The 24,528-nt window shown below is 43.4% G+C and overlaps 1 protein-coding gene across 1 annotated transcript in view; it reads left to right on the top strand.

Moving 5' to 3' along the window:
- Positions 1-24,528, top strand: part of ABCA4 (ATP binding cassette subfamily A member 4) — a 137,189-nt gene that overhangs the window by 69,912 nt on the left and 42,749 nt on the right. Inside the window, exons 14-25 of the mRNA XM_075936565.1 lie at positions 36-212; positions 2,401-2,623; positions 4,666-4,887; positions 7,202-7,406; positions 9,834-9,925; positions 12,872-12,929; positions 16,234-16,411; positions 17,469-17,600; positions 19,671-19,810; positions 20,996-21,133; positions 23,011-23,204; positions 24,074-24,164. Coding sequence (XP_075792680.1) covers positions 36-212; positions 2,401-2,623; positions 4,666-4,887; positions 7,202-7,406; positions 9,834-9,925; positions 12,872-12,929; positions 16,234-16,411; positions 17,469-17,600; positions 19,671-19,810; positions 20,996-21,133; positions 23,011-23,204; positions 24,074-24,164 — 1,850 coding nt within the window. The remainder of the gene's footprint in view (positions 1-35; positions 213-2,400; positions 2,624-4,665; positions 4,888-7,201; positions 7,407-9,833; positions 9,926-12,871; positions 12,930-16,233; positions 16,412-17,468; positions 17,601-19,670; positions 19,811-20,995; positions 21,134-23,010; positions 23,205-24,073; positions 24,165-24,528) is intronic.

The following is a 24,528-nucleotide window of genomic DNA, read 5'->3' as shown; positions in this document are numbered from 1 at the left end:
GCCTGAGTGATTCCTTGTGGTTTTTTTCTTTTTAGGTACTGGGATCCTGGTCCAAGAGCTGACCCAGTGGATGATTTACGTTACATTTGGGGAGGATTTGCATATCTACAAGACATGATTGAGCATGGGATTATAAAGACCCAGACCAATGCTGAAGTGCCACCAGGAATCTACCTGCAGCAAATGCCCTATCCCTGCTTTGTAGATGATATGTAAGTAAGAGCAGCTAATGATCCTATTTCTGATAACTAATCGGGTGGCTGGATGATGCAGAGGATTTTCAGGAGGCTTGACTGCTTTTGCCTTTGATCTTATTTAAAAGCCAGAAAGAAATCCCAGGACTATGGCATTAATGAAATACCCCATGGAGCCAGGGTTGTGCTTCCCTGGTTAACACAGATAAGTAAGTTGGAGAAGCAGAAAAAGTCCAGAACTGTGGAACTTTAAAAACAGGAGATTGAAGAGTCAGATGAAATCATCAGGCATCAAACCCCTGACTTGAATAGCAGCAGGAGAATGCCTGGAAACTCAAGGCACTTACAAAGCTGCATAGACTGGGGGAAAAGAAGAAAAAGGTTAATTCAATTAAAATGAAATAAACTTTTTTGATGTTTAAAATGGGCCCATGCATAGAGCCCCGAGTGGATGCAAAACTGGTATTTGCGTCCACATCTGCAAAAATGATCTGTGAATAACTGCAGATTTGCAGTGCCCCTTACTCGTGCAGAGAGCATTTCCCCGTAACACTGTGCCTTTGAATCATACACAGTCCTACTTCTGGGTATCCCATGTCATGAATAGTGCTGTTCTCTTCTTTGTTAACACTGCAGCTAGCTGCAGATTGCAGGGCTATACCCTTTGTGGTATCCTTCCCCACCTCTCAGTACCTGTTACTCTGATAGAAAGGTTTCCCCCCCCACACACACACACACCAAGAGGGGTTATTACAGCTGCAGAAACTCAAATGGTGCAAAGGTTGCTGAAGGCTGGTTTACACTGACCAGCTACATTGGCGTAACTATGTCTCTCAGGGGTATGACAAATCCCCACCCAAGAGATGCAGTTAGGTTGACCTTGCCCCTTGTGTGGACAGCGCTAGGTTGACCAAAGAATTCTTCCATTGGCCCAAAAGGTGGGTTCCCTGCAGTGGCAGGAAAAAAACCCTTGTTACTGGAGGAAATGTCAACCGGAGAATTCTATAGCAGCACAGCTCCAGCACTGTAAGTGTGCTGATGTAATGGTTGAAGTGTAAACACAGTTTGGGCCTGCAACTGTCACATGTGTCTGGGGGCTGACCACAAAAGCAAGAGGCCTTTCCCATCCTGCCTCCATAACACATTTTCTATTCATTCTACAGGCCAGATTTTTGGTGGGAAAGTGATGTTTTTCTGCCTATTTTGCTGACTGGCACCACTCTATTAACACATTAGAGGGCCTGCTGATACTCAGATCAGTCTGACTGCTCCCTGTAGAACATCTTTTCCTTTGATTTTCAGAGTCCCAGGCTTCTACTCCATACAGAAAGAAGTGGGGTGGGCTCCCTTTGGCTTTTTGGTCAGTTTCATTCAAATGCCACCATCACAAGCCTGGTCGAATAGCTCACTTAATGCTACTCACACCTCACAACAGGAAATGTGTTTTATCGCAGCTCCGGATCATCCTAAATACGTTCTCCATGGCTACCTTTTACTGCTAATATCTGTTGTAGGGATGGAGGAGAAAACCAAGGGAGCCATTGATAAAAGGTTCCAGTGTGTGACCTAAAAATGATCCAACGGACAGAGGGAGCCCTCCAGCTCACTGACACAAGAGTTTGTTAGCTAACTACTAACATTGGCCATCAGTGACACTCAAGATTTTCCAAGAATGATATTTTGCGTATGGCATAACAACCGTAGCACCTGGCTGCTTTTAATAATTCATATTTATTGATTCATTTGCTAATTTAACTGGAGAAACATTTCAAAGACATAACACATGGGAAACTATTTTTTTACCATTCGCATCTATCTCAAAACATCGTTTGCATGTTATAATAGTGACTTCATGGTGGTGTGTTCAGAAAGTGAGATGTGGAGTGAGACCTATACCTGGCCACAGATGGGCAAGTTTCATAACTGCTGTGTGCCTCAGTTTCCCCATTGTAAAATGGAGATAACACCTAGTCCCTGGAGATAAGGGCTTCGGAGTTTAATTCCTTGTTTGTAAAGTGCTTTGAGTCTTTGATAGAGGTTACGACAGTCTTTTCAGAGATGCCAAACCTTGGAGTCCTTTCAAATGCTCAGCTGTAATAAGCGCAACGAATTCTTTATACCTCTTTTTCCTTTCTTTCTTCCCTTTCATCACAACCATTCCCTGCTTTACTGCATTTCACTCACTCCTCTCTCCATGCATGGACAGCTTCATGATCACCCTGAACCGTTCCTTCCCTGTCTTCATGGTTCTGGCTTGGATCTATTCGGTCTCAATGATTGTGAAGAGCATTGTGCTGGAGAAGGAAATGAAACTAAAAGAAGCCATGAAGAACCGGGGAGTTTCTAATGGGGTTATCTGGTACACCTGGTTCCTAGACAGCTTCATCATGATGGCTGTGAGCGTCTGTCTCCTAACAGCACTAATTACGGTAAGGATTAGCTTGGGAGTGACTTTAGAAAGCCCCAAACCTGCCCTGCGTGTTTGCACTGTTGATATTAGCTATCCATCACGAAACAATAGCTACACAGAAGGAGACCAGAACCACTGGTGGCCTACTCTGATTTTAGCACGTAGGACGCTCATTCTTGTAAGCAGCCCTCCAGGCTGCATCAGCAGTTGGCTGAGACAGAGGGAGATAAGTTCACTAATAAGACTTATTGTAAGACTGTCTGCACGGGGATGTGTCAGGCCTGATTACATTGACAGGTCATGTTCCATTTGTTGCATTTCCAGTATATGGGGGCCAGTCTTTCAACAGGTATCACTGCTTCAGATGTAGAAGATTTCAATCTGAGGAATTCTAATCTTTTCATTCGCTCTGAGTCATTTATCATAGGCCGCGGTTGCCTGCTTTGAAAATAGGACACTATCTCAAATGGGAGAGAAAAACATTAGGGACTGACTCAGGTCTAATCTGTTCTTCACTCCCTGGAAAGAGCTCTCCTGGCTGCTTTGTCTCAGAATTGCTGCTTTGTACAAGTGGTTTATGAGACTTGGACCCAATATCCAAGGCCTCCCAATCCTAGCTGACGGAATAACTCCTCTTTAACAGAGTGCTGGCTTGCTTGGGTTGGGGGTGGACGGACAAAGGGGGGTAGCTGCCCTGGGGCCAAGCAATTCAAAAGGGCCCTGGTGTTCCTACTACTGCAGCAGCAGCAACCAGATCCCCGGGCCCTTTAAATGGCTGCTGGAGCACCGTGCAGTGTGCTCCAGAAAGTGCTGAGGGCACAACACCCTTTCTGCAAACATAGAACACCCCACCCCCGTCCAGGGGTCTTGCAAGGCTGTCCGCCCCCCTGACTGAGTAGGAGTGTGTGGTTCCTTAATCCGTGTAGCTCTGGCAGGGAAGAGCTACCTTACATTTCCCCCAGTGCAGTGAATTGTTAAAAATATGGAGTTACAGTTCAGTCTGCCCTCTAATCAATCCTGTTCTTATGAGCTTTCACAGTACATTGAGCTCTTAGGGCTTGTCTACACACAGGGTATACTACTTAAATTATACTTTGTATTTAAAGCACTACAACTTCCCTAGTGTGGAGGCCATTATACCACTATACATGTACTTTACCAAAATAATTGTTCCTCTACTCGTGGGACTGGCTATTCCAGTGCAACTGCATCCACACTAGGAGCTGCCCCAGGATAACTGTAACATAACTGGCCTGGTTATACTGGTACAAAAATGATGTGGAGACCAGCTCTTAAGGAACAAAATAGCTCTTCTCCCTAGGATAAGTTGTCAGTGAGCTGAGACCACACTCTTCAGTGAGAGGGGAGATTAAAGATTCAAAAGCATTAAGGAAGTAGGGTCAACAAGAGTTCATCCAGTGGGTTACTTTTTACACAAAGGGACATCTTGGTCAGCCTCTTCGGCCCTCACAGGCTCTGGGAATGTGACTATCATTTGGGTGCAGAATATAGTGCTTTATAATATGCCTCATAGATTTTCTTTTTAAATGTGTGTCAGCCACACCCTCTCCCCACTGTGAGGGTCACAGGGAGAACAAAGGGATTTTGTTCTTACAGTTCAGACAGTTTTATTTTAACAGATTTTGTTTCCACACAGACATGTCTCACTTGGATTTGTATGGATGTAATGTCTGCAGGGAACTTTTGTTTGAAGAGTGCAGAGGGAGAACAGTAGATTTTCATTTGTTACAAAGACAACAGAAAATCATCAAATAAAACTCTGGGCTGGACAATCAGTGGGACTAGCAACAATGCCAAATGCTTCAGAGCCAGAGAGAAGGGATGAAAGTAGACCACTGTCTTACTTTATCTTTGGGGGGGGGTTAATTGTAAAACTCTCACGCTGGTAAAAATGCTTGGAGAGACAGATAAAATAGATTAGGTAGCATGGTTAAAATAAATTAACCATTATAGATCTGGTACCAACAGTAGTTCTGAGCTCTGCTGCTAGTTTGTGAGAGAGCAGTGCACTTAAACTTGTTTGGTTTCCTTTGGTTACAGTGTGGCGAGGTGCTTCACTACAGCAATCCCCTCATCCTCTTTCTGTTTCTTCTGACGTTCACCACAGCCACCATCATGCAGTGTTTCTTGCTCAGCACCTTCTTCTCCAAAGCTAACTTGGCAGCTGCCTGCAGTGGAGTTATCTACTTCACCCTCTACCTGCCCCACATCATCTGCTTTGCTTGGCAGGACCGCATGACTATTAACCTGAAGATTATGGCAGTAAGGATCTTTTAGCCTCCATTTCAGAAAATCTATGACCTCAGACTTTCTCTGGCTGTATAATTCCTTTGTCTTGAATTTCTTGTGCCCCTGTCTCTCTTCCTTTAGTCAGCCTATGAATAACTGAAACTATATGTATACTACAGCAGAAAATCTACTTTAGCTGTGCAACTCCAGCTATGTGAATAACGTAGCTGGAGATGACATACCTTAGATAAAGTTAACATGGGTTCTACAGCATGGAGGATTGATTGGAGAAACTTTGACTTTCTTTTACTCTTCTCATCTGGAGTACAGTAACAGGCCCACTGGAGAGTGATCTGCAGTTGATTTAGTGGGTCTTAATTAGACCCGCTAAATTGACCACCAGATAATCGATCTGGGAGCATTGATGTAGGCTATAGTATACATGTAACCTGAGACTATTGTAACCTTCTAAAGAGGAAGAGACCTGAGCTGCCATCTTCCTCATGCTGTTTTTTTACTGGGGAAACTTAACTGATTTCAGTGGTGTTACTCCTGACTCAGAGGGGCACTGTCAAGTAATTTAAGCTGAAAAATTAGATGTCATAGGCAAATAAGCCTCTGACAGACAATAGTCACAAAAAGTTTTTCGTGGCTTTTTTAAAAAGTTCAATAAAATGGGTCTTTTTAATGTAGATATGTTCCTGCAGTGTTTGCAACCTGTACCTCACAGCTGTGTGCTGCTGCAGAAGAGCCAGAAAGTGCAACTAGCTAGTAACAAATAGGTACAAAATCAAAATGTAAATAAACAGAGGAAGTGATGAAGAGGCAAATTATCATTTTAAATCATGTGAGATTTACATGTGCCAACTGCAATTTAACACAAGTGAGAGAGAGCTATTGTAACATGATTTTTAACTGACTTAAATTCACTGAAAGCTGCTTTCATGAAAACATTTGTATTACTATGCGCATTTGCCAATCTTTAAAAAGTAAGTGTGTGTGTGTGTGTGTGCGCGTGCGTGCGTGCGTACAAGGGACTCAAATTGACTTGACAGTGCCCACCCCTTAAACTAGACATGGGCTAAATCCAGAACCTCAAGTGCAAATTCCTTTGTTTTGCACAGAATACAGTTGTGGTCCAATGGTATTACAACTGTTGGCACAGGGGAATGACTAATCCTCTAGCTTTGCTGTAAATGGGGCCCGTAAATCAGGATCTCTAAGGATTGAGCATTTCTGTTTCTGCAGATGAAAGCAATAAAACTGGATCAATCATGTGATCTTGTGCTGAGCTCACAGCCCTTAACTCCAGAGCATTAATGGGAATTTAGGTTGCTGAAGTCAATGGAGTTACATGGGTGTAAAGAAGGAATCTGTGAAAAGAGAATCAGGCTTTTGCTGAGTGGGAATCAGGCCCTTGCTGGCTGCCCAATAAGGAGCACTGACCATGACATAGAGCTGATTGGATGGGATGGGGGAGTGGTGGGAGAATCTTCCCATGGAGAATTTCAACTTTTTAGCAAAAGATAAAAAACTGGGAAAATTTCACCTGAAAATTATGATTGAGAGAACCAAGCAAAGTGGTGCATGTCCCCATTCAGTATGGGCTGGGCCAAGTTACGTCTCCTGTGGATGCAGCACAGCGTCCCCTCTCCTTGAACTGTTACAGTGCACTAGGGGAAAAAATGGCCAGAGATGCTACTGGTTCTGTTGGACAGTAATTGTGTTGGAAATGGGTGGGGACTGTGATTTTGCTTAAGCTGAGTTTCATGTGAACTTTCTGCTGCACAGACACTGGCATTCCACTCACACTGTATAATGCCTTGTCTTGGCATTTCTTTTGGCCATATCTGTCTCATCTATATGAGAGTACAGTACAGCTGGTAAAGAAGAGGAGGCCTGAGCCGCCATCCTGCATTTTATTTCATACATATATTTCATGCTGCTGACGTTGACAGTTTAAGCTCATGTAAAAGGCTGTCAAAGTTATATCCATTTGTGTCTCAACATAAAGAAATGATAAATGAGCTTCACCCTCATGTGAGTAAATGTTCCTCCACTGAAGTCAGTGGGAGCTGAACCTGTTTATGCCAGGACTGAATTTGGACCACTATATCTAAATTCTTCATAGAGCTGCCACCATTCCTGAGATTCAAGATGTTCCAGGGTCCTTCACCAAACACTTGACCTTCCAGTCCTTTTGTACCTTGTGTTTAAAATAAACCCTTTCCTGCTATTCATTTTGATCATTCCTGTGCACAACCAAGTTTGATACTTCAGCTCAATTTTTTTTATTTATGGTGTCTTTTTCCTTGCTTGAATCACTGTTGTTTTACTTTTATTCCAGAGCTTGCTTTCTCCAGTGGCTTTTGGGTTTGGGACAGAATATTTGTCACGCTATGAAGAGCAAGGCATTGGGCTGCAGTGGGACAATATCAGGTCCAGCCCTTTGGAAGGAGATGAATACAGTTTTTTCTTCTCTATGGAGATGATGTTTTTTGATGCTTTGCTATATGGACTGCTCACATGGTACCTTGAAAGTGTTTTTCCAGGTATGTCAATCTCCCACTCATTTGTGGTGGAGGTTGTAAATAACTGTCCTAAATTAATCTCCAACTATTAGGGACTAGAATAGGACTTTATGGGGACAGATTGCCCTGCATCTGCCTACCTCTCTGTCATCATGGGATATTGCATCAGCTGGACTACAAGTCTAATTCTTCCTTGAACCATTTTTTTTTTTGGCATTTCCTTTTTGTCACTTTCCCCTTTTTCCTCCTATTTTTCTGTGTTGCAAGTGAAAAAGTGTGGGGTGAAGGGAAAACAGATTTTTGTGTTAAAAAAAAAAGGGAGGGGGGAACATTTCATAAAACAAATTTTTCTCAAAACTTTTGTGCTCAGAAGGCCATTTTAAATCAAAATTGTTTATTTGAACATTTTTGACATGTTATAGTGAAAAAGTTTAAACCCTAGCAATGCATTTTGAAGCACAAAATACAAACTCTATAGCCCCTCTATGCTCTGTGTTTTTTCTAGTGGTTCTTCTCACTGACTAGAAGGTCAGGAATCTTCTCTAAGGGGTTTCTTAAGGTTTTTATAGAGAATTCTGGGTATGATGTTAGCAATATGATACAAATGAAGAAGTGAGTGTTTACATTTCCTTTGTAGCTTAGAAAAGAATTTTTTAGCCTCATGTTAAACATGGTTGGAATACAACTTTAAAAGCTATAAAAGCGATGGGGTCACCTTTGATCCAGCTTACATAGTATAGTTCTACTGCCTGGTGTTGGATGGCAGTAGAGCTACAGTACGTAAGTAGATGGCATGAGTGTGATACCCATGTTTGATCCAAGTAGTTAGCCGGACTTGAGTGTGTTAAGTGTTATTCTGTTCAGAGGAGAAATTGATCATGTGATTCTGTTTAATTATCAAGGGTATGCATTCCTAGATCCCTGGACACCATGGGAGTCAAACAGGAGATAGATTCTTTATTCACAATTTCAAGGCTCCTTTTAGTGCACTTTAGACTTTTTTTCAAGACCAGCCTACGCCCGGTGTTTGGTATGGCTGTCTCCTGGGCTTTTTGCTCCTTCATGCCCTTCTGTGATGTGTTTCTCATAGCTTTTTTCTGTCACTCTCAGATGCATACATGTACAGCTCCACCAATCAATGCCCCAGCCCCTGCGTTTTCTATATTAATCCCCAAAGAAACTCCTTGGGCTTCATTGTTGAGTTGTTACTTAAACCTTTCTAAGTACCATGATTTGAGTGGTGGTGCCTATTGTTTCTGCTATCTGGTCCCATAAAGGAGTTCAATTGTTTTTTTCCAAGAAGGTTTAACTCAACCCATAATAAGCCCAGGCTGCTTTTGCGAGCAGACAGAGATTGGCCTTAATGTGAATACAAGAAGTCAATTCTTAGAGACTAGAGGATAGTATTTTAAATGGAAATCATACACATATAGTCATTGCAAACTTAGTATGTCAGACTTGAAGCAGTGATGGAATAAATTGCTTGTTTGCAATAAGTCTCTCCAGTCCTTATTTAGAGCTTCCTTGTTGGAAGTCCAGTCCAGAGAAATGAAGTGGAAATGAGCAGGCACTCTAATAACTATCTACACAGAAATAAATGACTCAGCACTACTTATTGCAAAGCTCATTGCTGATTTTGAATACGTAGCAAAAGAGACAGCATACAGATGGATTCACAAAGAATAAGACTTTTAAAATAGTGGATCAGATTTTTAGCCAGTGTAAACCGGCATCACATCACTGAAGCCAATGAAACTGTTGAATTATACTATCTCAGAATCTGGGCTACTGAGATTTATTAAAGTTACTGAGCTGCACTTTCCCATTTTGGAACAGAACCTGAAACCAATAAAACCCAGATCTGTTTTAAAAAAAGAAAAGTATTCCCCCCCGAGTTGTTTTTCCTAAAAAGCTACATGTTGAAATTCTGGCCTGCACTGCCTCTTAATTTAGTTTTGGTGCCTGTTGTGCATTCAGGCTCACTGTGATCTTTGTAAACATGAAGAGCTTTTCTCCCATTCAGTCTGGAGAGTTTTGAAGGGGACTTCAAAAAGAAATCATTGCTTGGGGTCAGAAGCCCACCTACTGAAACTGGGACATTTCTTGGCAGCTACTGCCTGGTAATAAGGGTTCAAACTAGCCCCAGGCAGGAGGTAGCCTAATTCCTTAATTAAATTGCATTTTGCTTTAGAAAACTAAAGTTAGTTCAGATCACACGTATTGTGTTTATTTCCTCCCCTCCCAAAATATTTGGAAATGGGTTATTCTACTGGAAGCACAGTGGGCGGTTATCCTTTGTTAGATCTTGTAATATGCTGCAACATAATTGTTAATGAAATGCCAAGTGTTGATATTTACATTAAAAAATTTGCATATCTGAGCTCCGGACTGAAGAAAAATGAGGACTCACTATACTATACGGACTCTGTGTGCATGTTTGTGTTTTAGGGGAGTATGGGATACCACGGTCATGGTATTTCCCGCTGCAGAAATCTTACTGGCTTGGATCTGGCCACCCAAACGCTGAGAAAACAGCAACTGCTGATGGTAAGTTATTTGAAAACTCTGGTGCTCAAAAATAACATGAAAACCCACTGATCCGTTTAGAGGTGAATATGTTGTGCATTCATTATGTGAGCCACTGAAAAGATTAGAGACAGACATACAGTGAGAATCTTAGTAGGTGGCTTTGAACTCTGAGTGGGCCCACTATTATTAGAGAGTTATTAGAGGATGAGTCAGTGTTCCATCCGAGAGCTTTTAAAGCATATGTAGGTTAGCTGGGAACATCAGAGCCACCTCTCTCTAACTCATGAGGATATTTGATGAGCTGTTATTATCCAACCCTGAATATTGGTGAATTGAGTCACAATAGACATAATACTGATCTTTGTTAACTGTTTACAGTGGGGCTACACATCATTCCCTTGACCTAGTCTCACTTACTTTGTCACCAGTATAACTATTAACTTCAGTAGAGCTACTTCTCACTGGAATGAGGTCAGAATTGTGCCTTTTGTGTGTATGTGTACCCATGTACATATGTGACACATGTATGCTATTTTGAGTGCCTGTCTAAGCACTTGTAATTGTTACTAGGGTAACTCAGAACAGCATCTGGCTCATTGTCTTACATCGAAATAAAGTAGAACAGTGGTCTCCAACCCGTTTACACCCAAGATCACTTTTTAAATGACAGAATGTTTGCTCTTCCACTAAAAAAAGTTATTTTGAAAGAACTCCCCAGTGTAGACATGCCTTTTAGAGAGGTTTAGGATTTAGCCCCACCTTTGGAATGCGCGTCATGACTAGTAGGAAAATAATTTTACTTTCAGAATATTCACAATACCCCTGTGTTTTCGCTAAAGCTTTCTGGTGTAAGTTCTGTTATAGTGCTTTTCAAATTATCCAAGTGAGGTATTAATTGCTGCCTATTTGAAATCTGAACATTTGCCCCAAGCAGCAGTTCATTTTCCAGGATCAAAATTATTTTAAAAAATGCACGCATCATAATTACGGATGACAAATTATAGATTTTTAGTAATCTGGAGAAGCTAGTGCTGCTCTTGGATCAAGAGAAAGGTTACTGTTCCAGCTAAGCCTAATACAAGCCCCTACTGGCTCACAAGAGTTCAATATGTCACTGCTCATCCCTCTTCTTTTCTAGAGAGAGTAAAACTGAAAAGATCATAGCTCTCTGAAGAATCCTTTCCATTTGAAGGACCAGGGTCCTTTTAGTTTTTCAGCTTATTTAAATAGCTTCTTCCCTCCTTCCCCAGCCACATTTGTGTCACAAGGGTAACAATTATAATGAACAATTACATCTTTCTTCCTTTTAGCGAAACTATCAAACACTGGAAAAAAGTGAGGAAATGCAAAAGCAAGTAAGGCTGCATCTACACTTGGAGCGAGGGGTGTGATTTCTAACTTGAGCAGACATACTAGTGTGCAAAAAATAGTGGAGTCACTCTAGCCACACGGGGAGTGGCAAGTGGCTGCATGATTTAGCTGCCCAAGCTAGGGCACGTAGGGTCCAGGCAGGACTGTGCTCAGAACAGCTAAGTCACTACCACTAGTGTTGCTGCAACTATGCTATTATTTTTTGTTCACTAGTATGATGAGAGCTGGTGTGAGTATGTCTGCTTGATCTGGAAATTACATCTCTAGCTCTAAATGTAGACATAGGTCTGGTTTACAGTGGGAAATCAGGAAAAATCCATACCCCGAGTGACACAGTTAAATAGACTTACCCCCAGTGTAGACTGTGCTGGGTCGATGAGAGAATTCTCCTGTCAACATAGCTTTCACCTCATGGGGGTGTGGCATGCCTATGCCAGCTGGAGAAGCCTGCCATGGCATAGATAATGTGTTCACAGAAGTGCTGCAGTGATGTAAGTATAAACAAGCCCTAAGCTGCCAAATCAACCTGATACACTTTAAAGATATATAGTCATGCCATGTATTCCCACAGCAATTGTGTTGCTTAGGGTGTGTCTCTAGTGTTGCCAAGAAGAGTGTGTCTCCCAGTCTGGACTTTGTGGCATGGTTGACAGGCTTGGGCTAATCACCTGAGCTCCGGCCCACTGGGACCATCATCTACACTGCAATGATTACTGCCCAGAGTTAGAACAAGACAGTTTTCCTGTGTGCTTCCAGCTACTGTGTAGACATGCTCTGAGGCCAGCACAGCATATGGGGTCTCATTGTGCACCACTGATCTGTTAGAGTTTTTCCATTACCTTTAATGGGAACAGGATTTGCAAAACTAAACTCTGATGTAAAGAAACTTTGTGTATAGAGTAATAAAGTTACAGATCATGTCAATGTATTGCAAATGGCATTTCAGGTTACTGTGATCCTCGGCTTCTAGCTACATTGTGGAAAAAAGTCCCATTAGAGGAGTCATTTTTCTTGCTTACCTTGTTCCTCCCCCCACATAAATTCGTATTGAGGTATGGTTGAAGCATATGCTTGGGAACTGCACTCTAACTCTTTCACTCTGTCCTTGGGTACATCACTTAACCTATGGAACCCCAGTTACAAAGTAGGGATCTAACAAGAAGGGGTTTGTGAACGTACAATGAAGAATATAGTGTACAGTTGGCAACACAGTCAGGGCATATCAGATCACAAGTGTTAGGATATAAATTAGCCCACCAGGCTCCTGGAATTAGGAAGAAACTTCCACTGTGAATTGTAAAAATGTCAGTCTTGCCTGTGAAGTATCTGGTTTTAAGTATTGGGAAGTGAGGGTATTAGACTAGGTGGACTATGTGTAAAGAGTAGGAGAGCAGTTCCTATGTTACTAATGTCAGCAACGGGCTTTGATGATGAACAACAGTAAAAGCTAAGTCCTGTTTTTATGTACTGTCCCAATTCTCCCAATACATCTCCAGGAATGATGATAATCACTCAGTTAACTTTTGGTTAATGTAGAAAAAAGTTCCAGGGAAGAAGGCAGTCCAGCCTGGAAGGCCACAGGAGAGGAAAAGATTGGAAATATGACAGAAGAAGCAGACAACCCTGAAAAGCTGGAAGAAAAGAGTGACAACCAGGGGGAGAAGGACGGTAAAGAATCCAAATGTAAACACAAAAGAAAAGAGCATGCCAAGCAGGGGAAACCTAAGGCAGAGGACAAAGAGGAAATGACTAGTAAGGAGAGAGAGTGCGAGAGAGGAGCGCAACCTGAGTAACTGTGACTGTGTTAGACATTTTTAACCTCCTGGTTCTTCACAAAGAATCAAAACCTTGTACATGTGAGAAACAAGAGCAGCATTCCACGTTGGAGCACTGACCTGGACCCTTATTTCCCTACAGATGTATCTACACAGCAGCATTATTTCAGAATAACAGCTGTTATTCCGAAATAACAATGCGAGCAGCTACACAGTTCTGTTATTTCAAAATAAATTTGAAATAACGGACGGCTTATTCCAACTTCTGTAAACCTCATTCCAAGAGGAATAACGCCTCTTCCGCAATTGCTATTTTGAAATAGCTGTAGTGTGAATGCTCTACTGCTGCTATTTCAAAATTTCTCTTCCCCAGGGCCATTCAAAGTAATTACTCCCTAGTGCTTCCTGGGGCTCTAAATTGAGGTAGCATGTCCACATTAAGGGAGCCTGACTCGGACTAATTTTGAGGCTTCCCTATAGTGTAGACGTGTTATTTCAAAATAAGCTATTTTGGAATATTTCTTCCAGAATAGCTTATTCGAAATAAGTGTGCAGTGTAGACGTGCTCTAAGAAAATATCGAGCTACTCGCATGCCACCAGTGATGGGTCATATAGCCCATCCGTTGTTGGTTAGCTCCCATCTTCCACCAAGTCAGTGCTGCCCCCACCCCAGGAGGGCTGACATTAGTACTGCTGCTGCCAGCTCTCCATTGAGGTTCAAATTTCATTTCTACCAGGGTCTCCACAGGTGCTCTGCCTGAAGAAATTTCCCAGGAGATGTGCTGAAACATCCAGCCACCTCACTGTTGCTCCCGTGCTGTCCATAGCCTCCCTCTCTATGGGCTGATCTGGTTACCACAGAAGGAAAGTGTTTTACCATATGGGCTCTGCAGCTGGGTCTCTTCCAGTGGAAACTCAGTCTGTCTTTACAGCATGTTAGTGTCCTTGCTGAGTGACACCAGAGGGGGACACATGCTGGCTTGCTAGGGTTAAACTAGGATTTGAGAGCGATGAGGTAAGATAAAGGCAAAAATCCTCCCCAAGCCCATCCTGCAGCAGGCCCTGAGTATGCAGGGGAATGGCTGGTTCCCAAGAGATTTATCTGAGTTCTGCCTGTACTGCTTTGACTGATGCTGACATTATCCCCATTTAACATTCCTGATATGACCTGGTTGGTAGTCAAAGGCCAGGGCTGCCTTTTGTGGGGAGACAGATGAGCTTTCTGCCTGTGGTCTCGGGAGGAATTTGCGGCAGCAAGCTGGTGATTCCACAGCAGATTCCACTACCGCATGAAGCTGAGGGCTCCACTCTCAAGCTCTCTTGAAAAGCTAGAGGTAAAACTGGGGTCATGAGAGCTCATCCTCACGTATGTATTGGTGACCTGCACTCGGGGTGAATGGAAACAGGACAGTGCTTCAAAAGGAACAAGCCAGGCAAGGGGCAAAGGTCATTTTAGCAAATCTGCTTCTAGCACGTCTTTATCTTTGCTTTGCTCATCAGCTCTCAAGTTCCAGCAGCTCTGAAACTGCAGTAGCAGGGGCTGTGCCTGTCACTAGAGGGAACAGACTGCATTCCCACTTTCTAGCATGAGGTCTTCAGCCCACTATATAGTAGCTTGTGTGTGTGAACAATGCGCAATAAAGCAATTGTAGAGCTCATGTAATTCAAGGTTCCACTGTTACTGGTAGCAGTAGGCGGGGCATAAAACACACTCAACAGTGGGATTGAGAGGTGACATGAGTGGGTGTGACTAGAGTTAGAGGGTGGGCAAAGGACAAGTGAACTAGCCAATCCGGTGCCAGTACAGAGCAGAGCAGCATCTAATGCCAGGCACAAGATAGATCTGCCCTAGCTGTGAGCTGCCGACAGTTTGCACTAAGCCGCCTTCTGCATTCCCAACAAACAACACAATGTTATCACCATTCACCTGTGGAGTCAGGAGAAGTACCAGTCCTTAGCCCCACAGGAAAGCCAACATAACAGAGGAGTCAGGATGGCCACAAAAAAGGCAGAAGACCGAGTCTGAGGACAGACCCTTGCAGTGCATGCATTAACCTGGGGCCAGGAGTTTTATAGACAAATGAGAAACAAATTCATGTCAAATTTAAGACTCGTGGTGGGCTCTTGACCACTGTTCCATGCAGAGCAAGAAGAGCCAGGTTGCTGGAGCCTGTGTGCATGCTCCTGTCCTAGCATTCAAACACGCATCCAGTACGTCAGGGAATTTGGGCCCGATTCAGTGAGGTGCTGAGACCCAAAGGAAAGGTCTGTGGTAAGCACCGTGTCTTAGTACAAAGCAGTCCAGTCCTGTGATTGTAGCTGCTCTGTGGCACCTACCTTGCACATTGGGGCTTCTCTGTTTGCTTTGTTTAGAATGGCAGAACCATGGAGTTGCTGAGGGAGGTGAGGCTCACCAAAAGGTCTGGCCACACCCAGCCAGCCTGGACTGCACCTTCTCTGGTGGCTGAAAAATGAAGTAAACTACAATTGCAGAATAACCCTCCTTGAAAACCCTAAAGTACTTGTGTAAATAGAAGTGCACAGGATCAGTAGAATAAATATTCTCGACTCCTATCGTTTGTCTTTGTTGACAAAAGAGTTTGTCAGAGGATCTTTGCTTTGCCTAGAACTCGATAGTGAAATATAAAATTGTGCTTTTGTGCTCCTGGGGAGAAATTCACCTCTGTGCAAAACTGATCTTTAGTGATGCTTAGATCTTGGGCTGGATCTGTGTCCATTAGGATTAAAAGGAAGCTTTATTATTTTAAACAGCATAGTGAAAGAAAAGGCACATCAGGGCAGATGACTTGAATGGCTTAGCAAGAAATATAGCCTCATCTCCAGGCTGATTTAATCTCTCAGCACATCCACAGACAATGAAACCTAAACAATCTCTTTCTGTCCTATATGAACAAAGAGGGAACTGTCATCGTCACCTGATTGAGTGAGTTGTCTCCACAAATCCCCTCCCTTACCTATGCAAATAAGGAATAACTCTGCTGAAGTCAATATACCTACCCCCCAGTTTAAAACTAGTGTGAGGGGACAACTGGGCCTTGGGATTTTATGCTGCAGTTTTCATAGATCGTGCTTCTGTAAGCAACAAGGTGCTGAGAGCTGTGGCTGGAGTGTCTCTGACTCGCTTTTCATTCTTGATTTCTTGCCTTTCAAGTAACTACTTTTTTTGAACCTGAGCCTCCAGACCTGATCCCGGGTGTGAGCATCCATAACCTGGTGAAGATTTTTGCAGGCAGGCCCAAACCAGCAGTGGATGGTATGACTGTTACTTTCTATGAGGGCCAAATCACAGCATTCCTTGGCCACAATGGAGCTGGAAAGACAACTACCATGTAAGTTGTTAGATAGGTGAAAGCTCCGACAGTGTGAATTCAGGGCATTGCCCTTCTGCTCTGACTGTGAACTTGCCATTCTCCTAGCTACCATGTCTGCAACAATAAGGGCAGGCTATCCCCATGCAAGGACATGCTGGCTATAAAAAAGTGAGAGCATGATTTCAAGACACACACAAGTAGATGAGATAAAACCTGTCCCTGGATTAAGCCCCCATAAGCATGTTAATGGCAGCAGGGGTCCCTTCTGTCTGAAAGAGCTGAGATGCTCTAAAACAAGCTCAAATGGAGGTGGTTACTGCCTTATAATCTTATATGGTGCATAGCCTGGGCGCAGCTAGTGTAGGACATAGCCCCAGTGTTTATATGCAGTAGATGTAGGCGGTATTCATGTAACATATCAGCTTTGTATTTATGTACAATTTTAAATGGCCCTGTAGTCTCAGAACACCAGAGCACTAGAAAGCCTGGGGTCATATATGTTTTCTTTTTATAGCCAGAAGGTAATACCAAATCCACACATTAATGATCTACCACATAGTCTCTGGCTCCTTTCAGTCTACAGTAAAGCAGAGTGCAGTAGGGCAGGGTTGTCCCAGTACAAATGATGGGCAGCACTGTTATGTTTGTGTCTCTGAATTCAAAACTAAGGACCATTATTCTGGCTCTCTGCCCCAGGGAAACTTTATTCAAGGCCATGTGCAGTCAGGCCTGGGCCACCTTGCCTGGTGAATTGGTAAGAAAAGTACTAGCCCGGCTTAACTTGATTTAAATGCTATTTTGTAACTTGTGTACAAACCACACTTAGCCTCGGTGAAGACCATATAGAAAATGTCTACCAGAACCACACACTAGTAGAGTTACTGTCCACATTCCCAGGGGCTCACTTGTGTATTGTATTTGGACTAGATTTAGATGTGTCCATGCTTCCCAGTGGGATTGTGTTTCAGCAACCACAGGAATAAGAAGTCATCGTGTGCCACCTAGTGGCCCATCAGAGAAGTGTCTCCGCCGATCTAAACTGTCCTTTTGCCTTTTTTCTCTGTTGTTTGGCCAGGTCAATCTTAACAGGCTTGTTCCCACCCACGTCTGGAACTGTCCTAGTTGGTGGCAAGGACATCCAGATGCACATGGACTCGATTCGGCAGAGTCTAGGCATGTGCCCTCAGTACAACATCTTGTTCAATCAGTAAGTGCCATCTGATGCCATACTCAAGAACTGAGCCCCCACCAGCCAGGTTGGAAGATTGGGGATGTCCCCACAGCCCATGCTGCTCCGCTGCGCTCTTCCCGCAATGCATGTAACTCAGGGACAGAACCATCCTTCCTCCTCCTCTTGACAGATGCCATTTTATCCTGTCTATAAATCCCCAAAAGGAGATGCATGTGTGGGGGGGATGCAAGGTTAGCTGCCCTCCCCATCCTCTGATAGGCTGCTTTGCTTGTACTGAGCAGGCTCACATGGACTGAGCATGCTCAATAAGTCAATAACTAACTGAAGCCTGCTGACCTCATTCTGCCTCCTCACCCCACCTGTAAGGGCTTCTGGGCAAGGAGGGGGTGGCTCTGTGCTCCCAAAGGGGTGGGGCCTCAGAAGGAACATAAGAACGGCCACACTGGGTCAGACCAAAGGTCCATCTAGCCCAGTATCCTGTCTGCTGACAGTGGCCAATACCAGGTGCCCCAGAGGGAGGGATCACAACAGATAATCCTCATGCACCCTGGGTGGCATCCCCCAGAAATACCCTGGAGGGGGCTGTTTGATCGCTGTGGGATCCACCCCCCCATCTGTAATCCAACCAGGGCTTTTCCAATCCCTGCCTCTGGCAGTGCCTCCCGGAGGGGCATCAGGCAGGGGCCGCCCGCCCTGCATGGAGGCAGCTGGAATCCCAGCTTGTGGGAAGGTGGGAACCAGCCCAGCAGGTGCCGGTGTCTTACTGCCGTTGACAGTGTGAAAGGGGGCAGGCTGGGGCATCTGGCTGCCCCCTGGCTCAGCTGTAGTGTTTAGCTCCCTTTCAGCTATACTGTTCTCGCCCGCCCCTTGCCCACCTTGGCTGGGCCAGGGGAGAGAAGAGGGAGAAGGAGCTAGAGAGCAAGAAGTTGCTTTGGGCACCTGGAGCATCAGCCATTGTGGGGGAGCCCAGGGCTGGGTTTGAACAATCCAGACTGGTTCTAGTAATACAGGAATAGTTGCATGAGGCAGGTTTGGTGGGGACCCTTTTGGTAGGAGGATGGTGGGAAAAGTCCTTGCGGGGGAGGGGGGTGTCACATGACACCTTTTACTTCTGGTCATGTGTCCATCTTGCCCTAAGAGTGTTACCTCCAGAGGCATGGCTAATGGGAGTCAGGGGGTGTGGCTAATGGGGGTCAGAGAGGGGCGGGCAGGGACTAGACCCATTCTGGGCACCACCAAAAATTATACAAACCTGCCGCACCTGTCCACAGGTTGATTGTGGATTGTGTGCTGATTGAAGAAAAACTTCCTTTTGTTTGTTTTAAAGCTGCTGCCTATTAATTTCATTTGGTGACCTCTAGTTCTTGTATTGTGGGAATAAGTAAATAACTTTTCCTGATTCACTTTTTCCACACCATGATTTTATAGACCTCTATCATATCCCCCCTTAGTCTCCTCTTTTCTAAGCTGAAAAGTCCAAGTCTTTTTAATCTCTCTTCATATGGGACCCATTCCAAACCCCTAATCATTTTTGTTGTCCTTTTCTGAACCTTTTCCAATGCCAATATAGCTTTTTTGAGATGCGGCAACCATATCTGTACGCAGTATTCAAGATGTGAATGTACCATGGCGCACCTGGGAAGGGTGGAGCTGGGGCAGTAGCAGCAGCTGGGAGACCAGGCCCCTTTGAATCACTGGGCCCCAGGGCAATTGTCCCCTTTGTTCTCCCCTTTCCCCCCATCAGCAGACTGCTGATCTGGGTACTGTCTGCATTGTGGTAAGGGTTGAGAATCAAAGCGCATGCTAATCCAGGGCCCCATTCCCCAAAAACCACATGAATCCTGGTACTAGGCTACTCTGATGGTTGGGGGTGCCATTTTGGAAAGGCAGGTAGAAGGGCAGGCAGAGAAGCAGCAGGAGCAAGGAAGAGCAGGATGATCCTGAGGAGTTGTTGGCCAGCCAATGTTGGTACGTGTAAGGGATGAACTAGTTTCTGTCTTTAAATGAGGGAATGCTATAATGATCTGACGAGCAACCTGCTTCTTCATTTAAATTGTCTCTGTGTCCTTCTGTCTGGTTTCACAGCCTCACTGTAGCAGAGCACATCTTGTTTTATGCCCAGCTGAAAGGGAGGTCTCGAAAAGAAGCTGTGTTGGAGATGGAGATGATGCTGGAAGATATTGGCCTCCCCAATAAAAAGAATGAAGAGGCTCAAAACTTGTCAGGTGCCCAAGGATTTGTTCACAAAATCTGCTGCACCTTTTTTGTTCTACAGGTTGAATTTCTCTAGTCCAGAACTCTTTGGTCGGGAAACATCCATCATCTGGAATGATTTTAGTTAGCCAGATGTCCACTTTGCATGGGTACGGCCAAGTTTTCAGTAGTCCCATAAAGTTTGTTTACAGCCACCAGTCCTAACTCTCTGTGTTCTGTATTATTATTTAGCTCTAATTTACCCCAAAATGTCCTCTAACAGCCCAGTAAGCAGTGGAAGTGTTTGTAATGCTGCTAGACAATGTTAATTTCCCGTCGTCCAGAAAATTCTCTGGTTTGGAACCAGTCAGGTCCTGAGGGTGCTAGACTAGAGAGGTTCAACCTGTACTATCATTTTAGTTCCATGGGGACAAATTCTGCCAATGACTGCCAGAGTAGTCCTTTGCTTCTCGAGTAGCCCCTTGAATTTCAGTGGTCTTGCTCAAGCAGTGTGGGTGACAGAATCTGTCCATAAGGCATCAGCTCTGAATGTCTCTGTGATGCATAAAACTTACTTTAATAATGCTGAATAAAAAAAATTAATATACAGAAATATGTGTTTCCTTAATAACCCAACCCCCACCAGTGTCCACAATGCAACTTCTTCTAATACTGCTGCTTCAGTGTCCTGGATGAACACCCTAGAATACTGCAATATTTTTATAATGGCTGTTCATGCCATTTAGAAGGTAAAATTGTATGCAGTACAGTGGCAAGGAGGTGCAGTGTGTAGGTCTAGCGATCATACACCTGTAAAGGTTCAGAATTGGAGGTTGAGTTAGGTAAGTACTCAGGAGTTTTTATACATCACTGATCTCTTGGTTCTGTAAATGTGGGCTAACGATATCATGAAAACAAGACAAGCTCTCTGAGACCATCTCTAGAACTTCCTGCATTGCCTTCAGGCAAGAATCAGGAAATGCAGATGCTGCGTGAAAATGAAAAGTAATGAAAAAAAATAGAAAAGTTTTTGGAACTCCTGCAAAGGTGTGTGTATTTGTTCAAGTTCTAGTCCAAGGGTCAAGTTCTAGTCCGAGGTTCTTATTTTACCAGTTTGTCTTGTCTCCAGCAGACACAAACAGTCAACTGTTATCACATGCTGCAATGTGTACTGCTCTTCCTTCTCACTCCCACAGTTTTGTTCCTGCACTCTTTAGGTGGTATGCAGAGAAAGCTATCTATTGCTATTGCCTTTGTTGGTGAAGCAAAAGTGGTGGTTTTGGATGAGCCCACTTCTGGAGTAGATCCATATTCCAGGAGGTCTATCTGGGATCTTCTACTGAAATATCGCTCAGGTAACACACTCCAGAGAGGAAATCACTTTTTAAACCCCTACACAAAAAAACCTGTCTGTTGCATAAGCTTTCATTAGTGTAAGGGTACAAGCTTTCACAAATGTTATATGAGTGGTAAATTCATGTAATTCTCTTATCTCATGACATGTGGTTTTAGGGCAAAGATCAGGAAAGGTAGAAATATGATTCAGTAACTTAAATACATATGGAAAGAGCAGACTAAACTGCTCAGAGGACCCAATTCTGTGACTCTCACAGAATAGTATCATGCTAGGCAAGTGATCTACTTTTATTTTAGCGGAACTCCTCAGAGGCACTTGCTCAGTGAGGGTGTGTCTAGACTACAGGTTCTTTTTTTTTTTAAGTAGCCTTTTTTCGAAAAAACTTCACCTGCATCTAGACTGCAGCCGCGTTCTTTCTAAAGTAAATCAAAAGAACGTGGCAGTTTTTTCGATCGCGGTAAACCTCAATTTACGAGGAATAACACCTTTTTTCAAAAGTACTCTTTTGAAAAAAGCGCTATTGAATGCAAACTGTGCTTTTTTGAAAGAGAACATCTAGATTCTTTCGAAAAAGCAGCTCGCTTTTTTGAAAAATCTGCTTGTAGTCTAGGCGCTTTCTTTCCAAAGAAGCTTTTTTGAAAGAGTCTTTCAAAAAAGCCTCTTTTGAAAGTATAGATGTAGCTTGAGACTAAAGGTATGTCTACACAGCAGTGTTATTTTGAAATAACTGGCATTCTTCCAAAATAACATAGTCCGCATCTACACTAAAAGCAGTTATGTCAACATAATGTCAAAATAATGTTGAGTTGGAGGACTTCTTACTCCAGCTCCTGTAACCCTTATTTTACGAGGAGTAAGGGAATCATAGAATCATAGAATACTAGGACTGGAAGGGACCTCAAGAGGTCATCGAGTCCAGTCCCCTGCCCAAGTCAGAGGAAGAGTGCTCTTTCTTGGACTTCCTGCTGTGTAGATAGCACCGAAAGCTGAAATAAGCTATTTCAACTTGAGTTGCGCAATTGAGACAGCTGAAGTTGCATAGCTTATTTCGGTATAAGCCCTGCTGTGTAGACACGCCCTAAGTGACGCACAGTTGGGTCCAATATTTCAGAGGAGCCAAACAGCTTTGGAAACATTTAGATATTCTGCTACTTGAACCTACAACAGCTACAAAAAGGAAGATCTTCAGCTTCTTTCTGAATCTATTAAATATCTAACTCCCATTAAAAAAACCGAAGTTGCTCATTTCTGAGGATGAGTGCTGGAGAGATTGCTGGAGAGATTTCTCATCAATGGGCCCAATTCTGTCACACTTATTCATTCTGAGTAGTACCTTACTCTATGACTAGCACCTTTCAGTGTGAGTAAGGGCAGCAGAATCCCATCAAAAATTGTATGTATTTATATACCTTCTCCAAGCTTTTAACTCTTGGTCACTGCTTCTTCTCACCCTGGTTTAGCCAGTTCTTTATCACGTTCTCCATTTATGGATGTTCAAGTTGATGTGTCAGACTCTCAAGAGATTTGTTTGGTTGTGTAATGATGTTTTTCAAGAGCATCCTGGGATGATGGTGGTGGTGGTGGTATGGGTATTGCATGCTCATGGGCCTCACCAAGAGTTTGCCTACGCATCTGGGAGCATCTATATTTTATGAAGCTCTTTGTTTTAATTTGCTCACTTGCCATCTTGCCCACATATTCACCATTTTCTTTGAATAAGGCCAACCCTACAGGATCAGCTCACAGTGAAATCTTTGGCTCTTATTCTGAGAATTTCTTTCAGAAGTGCTGTACTAATCTCTGTAATCTGCAAACAGCCCTGGTTGTTTTGGAGGAACAGCACCTTGTAGAGTATCACTCTGTTCTTTCTCCTAGGCAGAACCATCATCCTCTCCACACATCACATGGATGAGGCAGACATCCTTGGAGACCGGGTGGCCATCATTTCACAAGGAAAATTGTTCTGCTCAGGCTCTCCGGTCTTCCTAAAGAACTGCTTTGGATCTGGCTTCTATCTCACTTTGGTTCGCAAGATGAAAAATACCTCACAAGGAGGAGAATGCGGTTCAGTAAGTTCTTTGCTCTCTTGTTGAACAAGCAGTATTCAAATATTCATTCATTGCAACAGGTCAGATGGTGAGTAGCTACTGTTTGTTGCTGTGGACAAAGCTGGCTGTATAATAAGTGGTAGGTCCTAGGGAATAAAGCAATGGGAACATGAGGTCCCCTCGCCTCATGGAATTAGAGGAACTATTGGGGGATTTTAAATAGTCACCTCTTAATAAAGTTTCTCTAGTTTTATGAATGTACATGCCTGAGTGCAGAGGGCTTTTCAATGGTTCAAACAGCATTTAGGTCAGTGGAGCTCTGGAGGCTGATGCTTATCTGAAAATCTCCCCCACCACTTACATTGAACAGCTCCTTGGGGAGTCTCATTTGTCCAGGCATGAATCCTTCTGCAATACACTAGATGCTATCATGTCTTCTTACTGCAAATAGCTTAGGAACCATGTCAGTCTGCTACTAATTCCTGGTTAAAGCAGTTCATAGCAACTCTAATAGGAAGGACTTGGATTGTTTTCAATCCTGTAGATCCCAGTTTGTAAATCCCCTGATGACATAGTGGCTCTCTGAAGGCCATTGTTCATTTAACTTCCCCAGTTAAATGCAAATTATTTAGAATTCCATGTGATTACCGCCTGCATGGTGGCGTGACTCAATGCTTGTGTGAAATTTAATTTTTGTCTATTATGCTAAATCTCAGACTGCAAGTCTGAGTTAATATATTCAGGATGTTCTAGCTAAGACAAATTTCTCACTGCCCTTAAGCAGGGTAAAGGCTGATGAAACAACTCCTGAGGACAACACTCTTACACAGTAGTTTGCATGCATTATATGTATCTGAAGCAACATCCTCTTTCTTCCTCATCTGTACTAGCACTCCCCTAGCTGCGGATCTCAGTGCTCATGTTCCTGTTCCAGATGTGCACCTAAAGATACAGTGGAAGGTCCCGAGCAAGAACTGGATGGTAAGAATTGGGATCATTCACCTGGTCCAGGGCAGAGTCTTTTGAAATATGGCTCTTTCTCCTAGTGTAATGTCACTTAACCCCTAAAGAACCATGCTTTTGAGATTTCATTTTTCATCATTGTCTTAGGTATGTGTATTTTATTGTCACTTAGAACTTGCTAAGGCTTCCTGGTGGTTTTGATTACCTTCCTGTGACTAACCCCCTTTCTGAGACATCTGAGATCTTGGGCTCAGACTGTAAGGTGGAAGCTTGAGTCTTCCTTTACAATAGACTAATAGTTTTAAACTCCTATGTATTGCCATGTGTGATTCAATCGCGAAAAGAAAAAGTCTTTAAAGAGCAGAAAATTTTTCTGTGAGCA

The sequence above is a fragment of the Pelodiscus sinensis genome, chromosome 9, assembly GCF_049634645.1.
Source record: "Pelodiscus sinensis isolate JC-2024 chromosome 9, ASM4963464v1, whole genome shotgun sequence".
In the NCBI taxonomy this organism is placed as follows: domain Eukaryota; kingdom Metazoa; phylum Chordata; order Testudines; family Trionychidae; genus Pelodiscus; species Pelodiscus sinensis.
Note: the sequence above shows the minus strand (reverse complement) of the source record. Positions and strands in the feature narration are given on the sequence as shown.